Below are 12,544 nucleotides of genomic sequence, written 5' to 3' on the forward strand. Positions count from 1 at the left end.
CGCAGGAGCCGTGCAGCCGCGGACCAATGAGCGGGCGCCGGACGACCTGTGGCCCAATGGCGGCGGCGCGCGGGCACGCTGGGGGCCGGCCAGACGGGCCGACTTTTCCAGAAGACCCGGATAGTTCCTCCCGGCCACGCCGCGCCGGCTCTGGGCACTCAGCATCGTTTCCTTTTCCTCCGCTGGAGCAGCTATGGCGGCGGTGAAGACCCTGAACCCCAAGGCCGAGGTGGCCCGAGCGCAGGCGGCGCTGGCGGTCAACATCAGCGCGGCGCGGGGTCTGCAGGACGTGCTAAGGACCAACCTGGGGCCCAAGGGCACCATGAAGATGTAAGGCGGGGCTGAACCGGAGGGCCGGGCGGGCACCGCGCGCCGCCGCGCACCTGGCGGGCCCGGGACCGCGGACTGGAGCCCGCCGCCTCGGGGCTGCGCAGCCGTCCTTCTCCGCGTCCTCCGGGGTCGGTCCTGTGTCCCTGCTAAGCCCCACCGTCCCGGCCATTTCTTCCCGCATCGATGCAGTCTCCGCGGAGAACAAAGCGGCTCTAGAGCGCGGCGTTCCCCGCCCTCTGGGGCTTCCAGGCACCCTGAGGACTCGGCACAATCTCTGTGGGGACGGGGTGGGCACTGCACCTGTCCTCCATCCTGCTGGAGATAACTAGCCCCACATCCCTAGCTCCCTAAAATCTGGGAAAAGCCCGTTTTCTAATGGGACTTTTAGTTATCGTTGAAAAAGTCATAGTCTGGTTCATTTCTGTCCTTTAAACAGGCTCGTTTCTGGCGCTGGAGACATCAAACTTACTAAAGACGGCAATGTGCTGCTTCACGAAATGGTGAGAGGTGCTCTGGGCTAGGTCAGAAAGGTCTTGATTTTCCGTAGAATGTTTTCTTTGTAGAAAGATTTGCAGTGTCCATTTTCAAGGTAGGAGAACATTCAGAAGTGGCGTGTAATCAGTAATAGTCCGGAGTGCCTGGAGTCTGACAGCCCTGCCTTTGAATCCCTGCTTTTTTGCCATTCACAGTCCGGGCTAAAGGGCTGTAATTGTATATTAAAGTTAATTATTTTAAAACTTGAAAAATTAAGAGAGGTTGATACAATCACATGGGCAAAATGCATGAGGATGATTTTTCTTTTCTTTTTTTTTTTTTATTAGACGAAGTCTCGCTCTGTCGACCAGCCTGGAGTCCGGTGGCACAATCTCAACTCACTGCAACCTCTCCCTCCCGGGTTCAAGCGATTCTTCTGTCTCCGTCTCCCAAGTAGCTAGGATTACAGGCTCGCGCCACTACGCCCAGTTGATTTTTGTATTTTTAGTAGAGACAGGATTTCACCGTGTTGGCCAGGCTGGTCTTGAACGCCTGACTTCAGGCGATCCCCCTGCATCAGCCTCCCAAAGTGCTGGGATTACCAGGCCCGTGCCCAGCTGGGTTTTCTCTTTTTAAAACAGCAGTTTCTCTGTTAGGTCTCATCTCTATCTCCGACTGGAGGGGAGATAAATCTGTCTCTTTGCAAGTCTTAGGGATGGAGAATATTAGATTATTGAGGGGAGTATGCTTTTTACTCATGCTTAAATTCCCAAAACTTAGCAGTTCAAATCCAAGAAAAGGAAATTATTTCCTGCTGATTTGAGTTCAGAATAATATGTAGGGTTTTGCTAGTGGTATACCATGCCATCAACATCCAGAGGAAATATCTTTAGTAAGGACTTGCTAACCTAGGAGGTGTAGTTTTTGTTTTTAGTGGGCTCAGTGGTGTCCCGTGTTTGAAAAGTGGAGCCACAGTTAAACTTGACTTCAGAATTGTTTGGGGGCTAGGTGTGGTGGCTTATGCTTGTAATCCCAGCACTTTGGAAGGCCAAGGTAGGTGGATCATTTGAGGCCAGGCGTTCACGACCAGCCCTGGCCAACATAGTTAAAACTCCGACTCAACTAAAAATACAAAAATTAGCTGGGTGTGGTCCTGCACGCCTGTAGTCCCAGCTGCTTCAGAGGCTGAGGCAGGAGAATCGATCGCTTAAACCTGGGAGACTGAGGTTTCAGTGAGCCAAGATTGTGCCACTGCATTCCAGTGTAGGAGACAGAGTGAGGCTATCTCCAAAACAAAACAAAAAATTATTTGGGTTTTAGTGTGTGAGAAATACAGCGTAGGTAGAGAGAAGCACATTGAACATTTACAATTTAAGAAATAATTATAAAATGGACACACACAACCACCACTGTAGCTAATAAATTGTTGCTACCACCTCAGAAGTCTCGTCCCATTGGAACCTCTCTCCAATCTCCAGAAGTCTGTTTTTCAGTTTTCTTTGAAAAAATTACAAACCTACAAAAATAATTATAATGTGTGTGCCCTTTAGGAGATACCTGGCTTATTCTCACTAGAGCTCTACACTTGCCATAAAGAGGCAAGGATGTACAATTATGTGGTATTGTTAACTGGTAGCTCTGTCATCTTGAGTAAACTTCTATTGAGCCTCAAGCTTCCTCATCTGTAAAGTAGAGATAACCTGGGAAATAAATTACACATGAAGACGTTTCAATCATTATAATTGCATGTGCATGATAGTTAATCAAAGTAATTTGTAGCCAAACATTTGGGTAGCTTTTTCAAGTAGATAGCACTCAAAGAGGCCCTTCCTGCATTTTGTTTGTGGTATATTTAGACTGCTTCATATTGTTTTAAGTGATTCATTCTTTTTCTACTTTCAGCAAATTCAACACCCAACAGCTTCCTTAATAGCAAAGGTAGCAACAGCCCAGGATGATATAACTGGTGATGGTACGACTTCTAATGTCCTAATCATTGGAGAGCTGCTGAAACAGGCGGATCTCTACATTTCTGAAGTATGCACAACTCTTGTTTCTGTAATTTTTTTTTGTATATAGGAAGTGTCTGATATTTATACAAATTGATGTGCTGTTAATAGTAGCTGAGGTCATACAGTAGAATTAGGGGGCTTAAATCTGGGTCTTTATCCTGGTCTAAAACAAATTGTGACCTTGGACAGGTTATAGAACCTTTCTTGGCCTGAAAATAATTTTGTAATCAAGTTGCATTGCCTATGTGATTTGCATCTGTCTTTAGTGTAGATTAATAATTGAGATCTAAAAATGGAATGTTTAGGACTAGGCATATTTGTTAGGAAAAAGGCAACCAAAAGCTTATATTTGGATAAATTCCACTTTTTTAGCCCTGACTAGTTCCAAGGTTAAAGCAAACCTCAGTGAATATGAATGTATTGTCAGAATTTCCTGGAGAAAGAGAGCAGACATCTTTATTTTTATTAGTAAATGATGTGAGTTAGTTTGAGATTACCTATAGAAAAGATAGAATAGTCCAGGCGCAGTGGCTCACGCCCATAATCCCAACACTTTGAGAGGCCGAGGTGGTCGGATCACCTGAGGTTGGGAGTTCGAGACCAGTCTGACCAACATGGAGAAACCCCATGTCTACTAAAAATACAAAAATTAGCCGGGCGTGGTGGTGCATGCCTGTAATCCCAGCTACTTGGGAGGCTGAGGCAGGAGAATTGCTTGAACCCAGGAGGCGGAGGTTGTGGTGAGTCGAGATTGTGCCGTTGTACTCCAGCCTGGGTAACAAGTGCGAAACTCCATCTCAAAAAAAAAAGAAAATAAAGATAGGATAATGCTACCATCTGTGAGTTGTTGGGACACAGTGTTGGTTTTGAAATGATTCAGAGTGGTTTGCACAGTGAACACCCAAGTGTGCTTTATAGTTCCCTTGGCTTTGACCCTGTGCTAGAGCATTCATTACCTGTTCATCTGCTCTGCATTGAAAGGAATATTTGTCCTTTTAAATGTATTCAGAAAGCCAGCACATTATATTACCTCGTGTTCAAAGGTATGATGATCCAGAACACTCCTTCAATAATTACCTGAACTTTATCATGAACTATGGTTGCACCTAATTGAAGATGCAAGTGTTAATGTGTGTTTATTTTAGGGCCTTCATCCCAGAATAATCACTGAAGGATTTGAAGCTGCAAAGGAAAAGGCCCTTCAGTTTTTGGAAGAAGTCAAAGTAAGCAGAGAGATGGACAGGGAAACACTTATAGATGTGGCCAGAACATCTCTTCGTACTAAAGTTCATGCTGAACTTGCAGATGTCTTAACAGAGGTATGTATTAAATTTTGTCTGTGTCTGGTGTAGTACACCTATATAGAAAATCTCTGATAGTAGAAACATGAATATGATTACCAATTTCAATTACAAGGTGCTGTGTAGGTTCATTTTTGTGGCAATGATACCTAATCTGTGTCTCTAAAAATGAGGAAATTAAAATAATAGTATACCTAACCAGGTTATAAAAGTAAAATTGAAGCTTTCTTTAAAAGGTTTATAAAGTGGAGATTTTTTTATTAGAAAGCTTCCAGTTACCAGTATTTTTAATAAAACAAGAGGAATGTTAATGTTAATTAATGTTTGGGAATTACAGATGGAGATTTCAGAAATGTAAATGACTTCAGCTGTTGCCTTTTACATATAATGTATTCTATTTGCTCATAGAAAAAGACTTAAATCAGTGTCGAATTGTAAAATGAAACTGTCTACTTTAGCCTTCTGAAAAGCAACATGTTTCTGCTGCAAATTGAATTTACTTAACGGTTATGCTTCTCCAATTGCAGGCTGTAGTGGACTCCATTTTGGCCATTAAAAAGCAAGATGAACCTATTGATCTCTTCATGATTGAGATCATGGAGATGAAACATAAATCTGAAACTGATACAAGGTAGGTGGTAGAAGACTGTGAAATACTAATGGGCATGGAGGCTCACACCTGTAATCCCAGCACTTTGGGAGGCTGTGGTGGGCAAATCACCTCAGGTCAGGAGTTCCAGACCAGCCTGGCCAACATGGGGAAACCCCGTCTCTATTAAAATTACAAAAATTAGCCAGGCGTGCCGGGCATGGCTGTAATCCCAGCTACTCGGGAGGCTGAGGCAGCAGAATAGCTTGAACCTGGGAGGCGGAGGTTGCAGTGAGCTGAGACCACACCATTGCACTCCAGCCTGGGTGACAAGAGCGAAACTCCGTCCCATTAAAAAAAAAAACAAAAACAAAAAATAAACTGTGTTTAGAAATTTAGGGGTGCTTTGTACAATATAGAGAGTTGGCTTTTTTTTTTTTTTTGAGATGGAGTCTTGCTCTGTCGCCCAGCCTGGAGTGTACAGTGGCGTGATCTCGGCTTACTGCAAGCTCTGCCTCCCGGGTTCACACTATTCTCCTGCCTCAGCCTCCCGAGTAGCTGGGACTACAGGCGCCCGCCACCATGCCCGGATAATTTTTGTATTTTTAGTAGAGACGGGATTTCACCATGTTAACCAGGATGATCTCGATCTCCTGACCTCGTGATCCGCCCACCTCGGCCTCCCAAAGTGCTGGGATTACAGGCGTGAGATGGCAATTTTAAAAATATCTTTGGATATAAAATGTTATATATTTACCTGAAGATATAAGTTGGATAAACTGCTAGGAGAATATTGTTTTTAGTAATATTTTCTCCTGAAGTAAGGTGAATGTTATGTTTATGGTTAGAATGATTCTGAAAAGTGAACAACATCAGTCATTTGGCATTTATTGAATTGCTAGGTACAAAGCATAATGAGAAGTAGTAGAGGAATTTAAAAAAATATTTTTTTCAAAGAGTTAGTTAGAAAACATGTTTGTTTTCCCTTTGGGGTGTGTGTGTCTGTGTGGAGAATGGAGTCTCCCTATGTTGCCCAGGCTGGTTTTAAATTCTTGGGATTAAGGTGTCCTCTCACTTGTGCCTCCGTAAGTGCTGGGGTTACAGGTGCTTGGTAGAAAACATGTTTTTAAAGGACGTCATCACAGTTTGACAGCCTACCAGTGAGACTATCTCTGCAGACTTTTCTGTACAGCGTAGGATCTTCAGGTAATTTAAGAAATAGGCCGGGCGCGGTGGCTCATGCCTGTAATCCCAGCACTTTGGGAGGCCAAGGCGGGCGGATCACGAGATCAGGAGATCGAAACCATCCTGGCTAACACGGTGAAACCCCGTCTCTACTAAAAATACAAAAGAATTAGCTGGGCATGGTTGTGGGTGCCTGCAGTCCCAGCTGCTTGAGAGGCTGAGGTAGGAGAATGGTGTGAACCCAGGAGGTGGAGCTTGCGGTGAGCCAAGATGGCACCACTACACTCCATCCTGGGCAACAGAGCAAGACTTCATCTCAAAAAAGAAAAATGTGACTGCGTGAAATATCAATACCTTCTCATTTCAGTGTTTAATATATTAAACACCCATCTGAAAATCAATAACCATAATTTTGTGTGTGTTTAAACAGCTTAATCAGAGGGCTTGTTTTGGACCACGGAGCGCGGCATCCTGATATGAAGAAAAGGGTGGAGGATGCATACATCCTCACTTGTAACGTGTCATTAGAGTATGAAAAAACGTAAGTTTATAGCCCCTTAACAGTGAAATGGAGAAGCTTCGTATTTTAGGCGAGTTACTTTTTTGTGAAACTTTGTTTCCCACCGTAAGGACAATAATGCTCAAATTGGTTTGGGGGAGCTATAGGAAACAGTCTCTGAAGATGCATAAGGGGCAGGATTGGAGCTCAGTGAACTGTTAAATCTTAGGACTAATCCAGTTTCAGAAGCTACTTTCTTAATGTTTCCCTGCTTTCTGTAACTTTTTTTTTTCTTAATAGAGAAGTGAATTCTGGCTTTTTTTACAAGAGTGCAGAAGAGAGAGAAAAACTCGTGAAAGCTGAAAGAAAATTCATTGAAGATAGAGTTAAAAAAATAATAGAACTGAAAAGGAAAGTCTGTGGCGATTCAGATAAAGGATTTGTTGTTATTAATCAAAAGGTGAGAATGAAAACTCAATGTATAAACTAAATAGTATGTATCCTTTTTACTTTTAAGGTGAAAGATGTTGAAATTAATTTTTATTTTTGTTATAGGGAATTGACCCCTTTTCCTTAGATGCTCTTTCAAAAGAAGGCATAGTCGCTCTGCGCAGAGCTAAAAGGAGAAATATGGAGAGGTATCCGAGTAATTTGACTTTTACTCATTTTGCAAGTGAATTGGGATTATTTCTTTTTCCTTATACTTTATTTTTGGGTTTTTCAACTGTATAGTTAATTGGCATTAACTATATTCACATTGTGCACCCCGTCAGCACTGTCCATCTCTAGGACGTTTTTCATCATCACAAACTGAAACTGTATACCCATTAAATAGTTACTCCCCATTTCTCCCTCCCCCTTGCCCCTTGTAAACATTATTTTACTTTTTGTTTCTGAATTCAGTATACTTTTTTCCAAAGAGCTCCCCACGATAAAAAGCTTTTTTAAAAAATTTTTTATTTTATTATTATTTTTTGAGACAATCTTGCTCTTTTGTGCAGTGGCATGATCTTGGTTCATTGCGACTACCACTTCCTGGGTTCATAGGATTCTCAGCCTCCCGAGTAGTTGGGATTATGGGTGTCTGCCACCATGCCCACTGAATTGCTTTGTGTTTTTTTAGTAGAGATGGGGTTTTGCCATGTTAGCTAGGCTGGTCTCAAACTCCTGGCCTCAAGTGATCCACCCACCTCAACCTCCCAAAGTGTTGGGATTACAGGTGTGAGCCACCATGCCTGGCTAATAAAGAGCTCTTGTCCACCTTTTAGATTTCATTTGCTAACTTGGGGAGAGTGGTTTAAATGGAGGGTTAAGAGAAAAGACTAGATTTTAGCTGGTTGATGGCAAATGGAAAGGCTTAAAGTACATTTTAAAATTTAATTTTGTGTGTAATTCTGAAAAATTCCTTCCTAAAAATTACTGGTCTTATCTTTGAAATTCACTGGTAACATTGCTTATCCATCTCCCTTAAAATGCTATTTCAGGCTGACTCTTGCTTGTGGTGGGGTAGCCCTGAATTCTTTTGACGACCTAAGTCCTGACTGCTTGGGACATGCAGGACTTGTATATGAGTATACATTGGTAAGTGTATTTTTTTCTTAAAGGTAATAGAACCTTTTAGCTCGTGAATTATTTTTGTTTGTTTGTTTGAGGTGGGGTCTCACTCCTGCCCGGGCTGGAGTGCAGTGGTGTGATCACAGTTCACTGCAGCCTCATCTTCCTGGGTTCAAGTGATCCTCCCGCCTCAGGCTTCTGAGCAGGTGGGACCACAGACGTGTGTGCTACCATGACTGGCTAATTTTTTTTTTTGGTAATTTTTGTAGAAACAGGTTCATAAGTGTGTTGCCCAGGCTGGTCTTAAACTCCTGGGCTCAGGCTGTCCTTCACCCTCAGCCTCCCAAAGTGCTGAGATTACAGGCATGAGCCACCGTGCCTGGTTCATGAAGTCTTTAGCAGAAAAATTAATTGAAATTCAGGATCACATTTTTGTTTATATACATTTTGAAGGTTTATATGTAGTAATGGGAAGCCATTGATGGGGAAAATCACATTTCTTTTATGTGATTTTTCAAAAGGAGATAATTTGCTTTAATGTGATCAAGTTTGTTCCTTATTAATATGCTACTTGTCATTCTCTGTAAGTCCCTCTTCTCTCTTCACTCTGCACAAATCCTGTTTTTGAAAATCATATTTTTTCTACACATAGGGAGAAGAGAAGTTTACCTTTATTGAGAAATGTAACAACCCTCGTTCTGTCACATTATTGATCAAAGGACCAAATAAGCACACACTCACTCAGATCAAAGATGCAGTGAGGGATGGCTTGAGGGCTGTCAAAAATGCTATTGATGATGGTAAGATCCTCACTGTATTTCAATTCTTTTATATTGTTTTGCTGGTCTGAAAGGCATGGCCAAATACTGTGTTTTTATCAGTAGTTTACACAGCCAGACACCATGCAAAAGCAGTCTTCCCTTTAGAATGACTGATGGTATGCTAAGGTTTTTCATAGCATATCATTATTAAAGGTGAATACAAATAAATGAACTAATACTGATCTGTTGAAAGCTGCCAGTGGCTAGTGAAGCCATTCTGGTTGAACCATTCTCCTATTTGGTATGTTAGTCACTTGTATTTTGTCATAGTAAATTTGTAAGAAATTAATGGCTTTCATATGTATATTTTATTTGTTATTCATAATTAGTTCTGCAGTTTTCTTAGCATTTTTCCTTTTCCCCCATCCAACAGGCTGTGTGGTTCCAGGTGCTGGTGCCGTGGAAGTGGCAATGGCAGAAGCCCTGATTAAACATAAGCCCAGTGTAAAGGGCAGGGCACAGCTTGGAGTCCAAGCATTTGCTGATGCATTGCTCATTATTCCCAAGGTGTGCATGCTTTTAACAGTCAATCTTCCAAAAGATTCAGCTGATCAAACCTTTCTGATAATGTAGGATTTATTCATAAAGTGGATTTTGGATAAGCAAGTTTGATCAGTTTTCTTTCTGACTCTAGAACAGGTATTCCTCATCATCCAGATATATTTGGTTTCTCTGGGAGGCCTGAATAGCTGACATTGCAGATGGCAAGAGATAACCTGTAGTTTAATATTTGCAGTATTAGGGGTTATACTTGAGTACAAACTTGCTTTTTGCTTTTGTTTTAAACTGATATCATTGTTTTCTATTATATACCAGTTTTGATGTATAATTTATGACTGGTGTATTGCTGCTGGGTTTGGGGTAGTTGAGAGAGTTGATCAGTAACTTGTGTCTGGTATTCTCTGAAGGGAACATAAATGTTCTGTCTTTATGCAATGAGATTTTTTTTTTTTTTTGAGACAGAGTTTTGTTCTTGTTTCCCAGGCTGGAGTGCAATGGTGCGATCTCAGCTCACTGCAGCCTCAGCCTCTCGAGTAGCTGGGATTACAGGCACCTGCCACCACACCCGGCGAGGTTTTTTTTTATTTTTAGTAGAGATGGAGTTTCACCATGTTGGCCAGGCTGGTCTCGAACTCCTGACCTCAGGTGATCCACCTTCCACGGCCTCCCAAAGTCCTGGGATTACAGGCGTGAGCCACTGCACCAGGCCGAGATTTTCTTTTTCTTTTTCTTTTCTTTTTTTTTTTTTACTATCAGTTATTAGTTCCTGTTTTCTCAAGAATTAAATTTGTTTACTTTAGGTTCTTGCTCAGAACTCTGGTTTTGACCTTCAGGAAACATTAGTTAAAATTCAAGCAGAACATTCAGAATCAGGTCAGCTTGTGGGTGTGGACCTGAACACAGGTAAGAGAATGCAACTGTTGTAGAGGGAAAACTAGATGTAATACGTGTGAGTTGAAGCCAGGAAAGATTAAAAATGTTTTGCTTTGCAATTTGACACCAGTGCTGTTAGGGAACTCTGGGTTCTAAAATGGGATAAAATAGGATATTAATAAAAAATGGAATGACTAGGTATAATTAAGGGACGAGTAGACATGAGTAATTTGGGGATACAATTTTGGAGATGTTGAGTGGTGGTAGATGGTTCAGATTAATGTTGAAGGATTTTCATATTGCATTTGCCTTACTCAGTTTTTAATCAAGTACTATGATAAGAAAATAGATGTGGTGATTATATTCATGGGTGAAAACCAGCTAAAGATAGCAATTAATGCCAGAAAAGGGGATCTAGAAATCTAGTGAAATGGTGACAGCCCTGATCTTAGGTTCCTGTAACAAAACAACACAAATTAAGTACAAAGTAGGAGATAACAGGTACCTCCATGCAGTATGTGCAAGACCTATTGTTGTCAACATTAATAGAAAAGGTTTCTAGAATGAGGGAAATGATCAGTCCATTTTAGTCAGATTATAGTTGAAGTGCTATACTTCAGTATGAGTAAACAGAAATGTATCCAGAAGAAGAGAGGGGTGTTCAGGACTTCTAAGTATAAGTCAGACATTCATCAAATATTGTGGACGGGGGTCATGGTTTAGAGTAGAAAATTGGGCTAACAGAGAAGCTTTGAATTCTCATAGTTAATACTGGAGGAAATGAGTCATCAGTGATAAGCAAAGCTGCACACAATATTGTTGGTTCTTACTGACTGAACTTATTTTAAGATTTGGTTGCCTTTTAGGTGAGCCAATGGTAGCAGCAGAAGTAGGTGTATGGGATAACTATTGTGTAAAGAAACAGCTTCTTCACTCCTGGTAAGTTTGGGAAAATGAAAACTAAACTGTTAGAGAATCATACTTTTTTCATTTGGTGTTCTCTGTTTAGTTGCTCCTTTCCCCCATGAATAATGTGATCAGCTGGAAGTATGGAAACTGAACTAGCCCTCTGATGTGTAGAGGGGAAGGGGGAAATTTAATTGGATGTAATGTGTGCAGCTTGGTTGGAAGTGGGAAGTTGAGTCGAATTAGGGCTCCTAATCATCTGAGCCATCTTATTTTTGTCCCCCTTTCAGCACTGTGATTGCCACCAACATTCTCTTGGTTGATGAGATCATGCGAGCTGGAATGTCTTCTCTGAAAGGTTGAATTGAAGCTTCCTCTGTATCTGAATCTTGAAGACTGCAAAGTGATCCTGAGGAATACAGCTGTGGAATTTTTGTCCAAGCTTCAAATAATTTTGAAAGAAATTTTCCCATATGAAAAAAGGAGAGAACACTGGCATCTGTTGAAATTTGGAAGTTCTGAAATTATAGTATTTTTAAAAATTGCACTGAAGTGTATACACATAAAGCAGGTCTTTTATCCAGTGAACAGGATGTTTTGCTTTAGCAGCAGTGACATAAAATTCCATGTTAGATAAGCATATGTTACTTACCTTGTTATTAAATATTTCTTGAAAAGCAAATTTTAATGGTTTAATTTTATGTGGACGTATGTTAAATTATCCAACTACCCTATTGTTAAGCATTTGGTTTTAAAATTTTTATGCTAATATAAATGCTCAAGTAATTTAAAATATTGAAAGCATCCCTGTTGGTATAAATTTCTGAGTAAATGCATTGGATCAGTTGGACTTCGAACGCCTTTGAAATGGCTTTGCTAAAATGCTCCCGCCACAAAGTTGTAGGAAATGGGAAGAGGAGTCAACTAGAGGCAAGGGAGTTGAGAGAGCTGCAACTGTAAAGGGCAAAAACAGGCAGAGGTAAAAAGATGATGGAAGGTGTGGTGACTAAGGGCCACGGTTATTGGGTGAAATTTGAGATTGTAGGCCAACTGTATTTTCAAGCTTCTGAACTTAGGCAAAATATTCATCCCAAAGTCTCTAGCGTCATATTTTTCTCACCCAAATTACTACGTTTCCACGAGATTATTTATATATAGTTGGTCTATCTCTGCAGTCCTTGAAGGTGAAGTTGTGTGTTACTAGGCTGTGTTTTGGGATGTCAGCAGTGGCCTGAAGTGAGTTGTGCAATAAATGTTAAGTTGAAACCTTTCTGTTCTTGCGATGGTATGACGCACAAAAGCAATCTTAAGGGGAATGAAAACTGTCCAAAGGTTCAGAAAAGTAGTGAAGGGGCCTCTGGAACGGCTGGGACCCTCAACGTGGTTTTCCTTAATTCCCTGGGCGGTCCTGAAGGTGGTGTGGCCAGTCCTCCGTCTCGCTCCGTCAGTTTCCCCCTGCTGAACTGTTGGGTTCGGGGCGGGTGGTGGAGCAGCCTGCG

At 41.5% G+C, this 12,544-nt stretch overlaps 1 protein-coding gene and 2 non-coding genes across 3 annotated transcripts; all 3 read left to right on the top strand.

The window, feature by feature from the left end:
* The first annotated feature begins 55 nt into the window (after positions 1-55).
* CCT6A (chaperonin containing TCP1 subunit 6A) lies at positions 56-11,727 on the top strand. The gene is made up of 14 exons (XM_034964140.3): positions 56-330; positions 767-830; positions 2,707-2,841; positions 3,962-4,135; positions 4,645-4,748; positions 6,322-6,432; positions 6,691-6,850; positions 6,946-7,028; positions 7,875-7,971; positions 8,597-8,744; positions 9,139-9,272; positions 10,067-10,169; positions 11,006-11,078; positions 11,336-11,727. The coding sequence occupies exons 1-14, from the start codon at positions 194-196 to the stop codon at positions 11,406-11,408; spliced, it is 1,596 nt and encodes a 531-aa protein (XP_034820031.1). The 5' UTR covers positions 56-193; the 3' UTR covers positions 11,409-11,727.
* Positions 3,703-3,840, top strand: LOC112440582 (small nucleolar RNA SNORA22). The gene has a single exon (XR_003028612.1). It is a non-coding gene; the product is annotated as a small nucleolar RNA SNORA22 (small nucleolar RNA).
* Positions 8,798-8,930, top strand: LOC117981289 (small nucleolar RNA SNORA15). The gene has a single exon (XR_004672761.1). It is a non-coding gene; the product is annotated as a small nucleolar RNA SNORA15 (small nucleolar RNA).
* Positions 11,728-12,544: the final 817 nt, after the last annotated feature.

Source organism: Pan paniscus, chromosome 6, assembly GCF_029289425.2.
Source record: "Pan paniscus chromosome 6, NHGRI_mPanPan1-v2.0_pri, whole genome shotgun sequence".
Lineage (NCBI taxonomy): Eukaryota > Metazoa > Chordata > Mammalia > Primates > Hominidae > Pan > Pan paniscus.

What these genes read in the sequence shown, in the direction of transcription:
- CCT6A (XM_034964140.3), top strand. Translation starts at nt 194, where the DNA reads ATGGCGGCGGTGAAGACCCTGAACCCCAAGGCCGAGGTGGCCCGAGCG. An exon ending in CCCAAGGGCACCATGAAGAT is followed by an intron (nt 331 to 766) that starts GTAAGGCGGGGC and finishes TCCTTTAAACAG; the next exon opens with GCTCGTTTCTGGCGCTGGAG. An exon ending in TCATTAGAGTATGAAAAAAC is followed by an intron (nt 6,433 to 6,690) that starts GTAAGTTTATAG and finishes TTTTCTTAATAG; the next exon opens with AGAAGTGAATTCTGGCTTTT.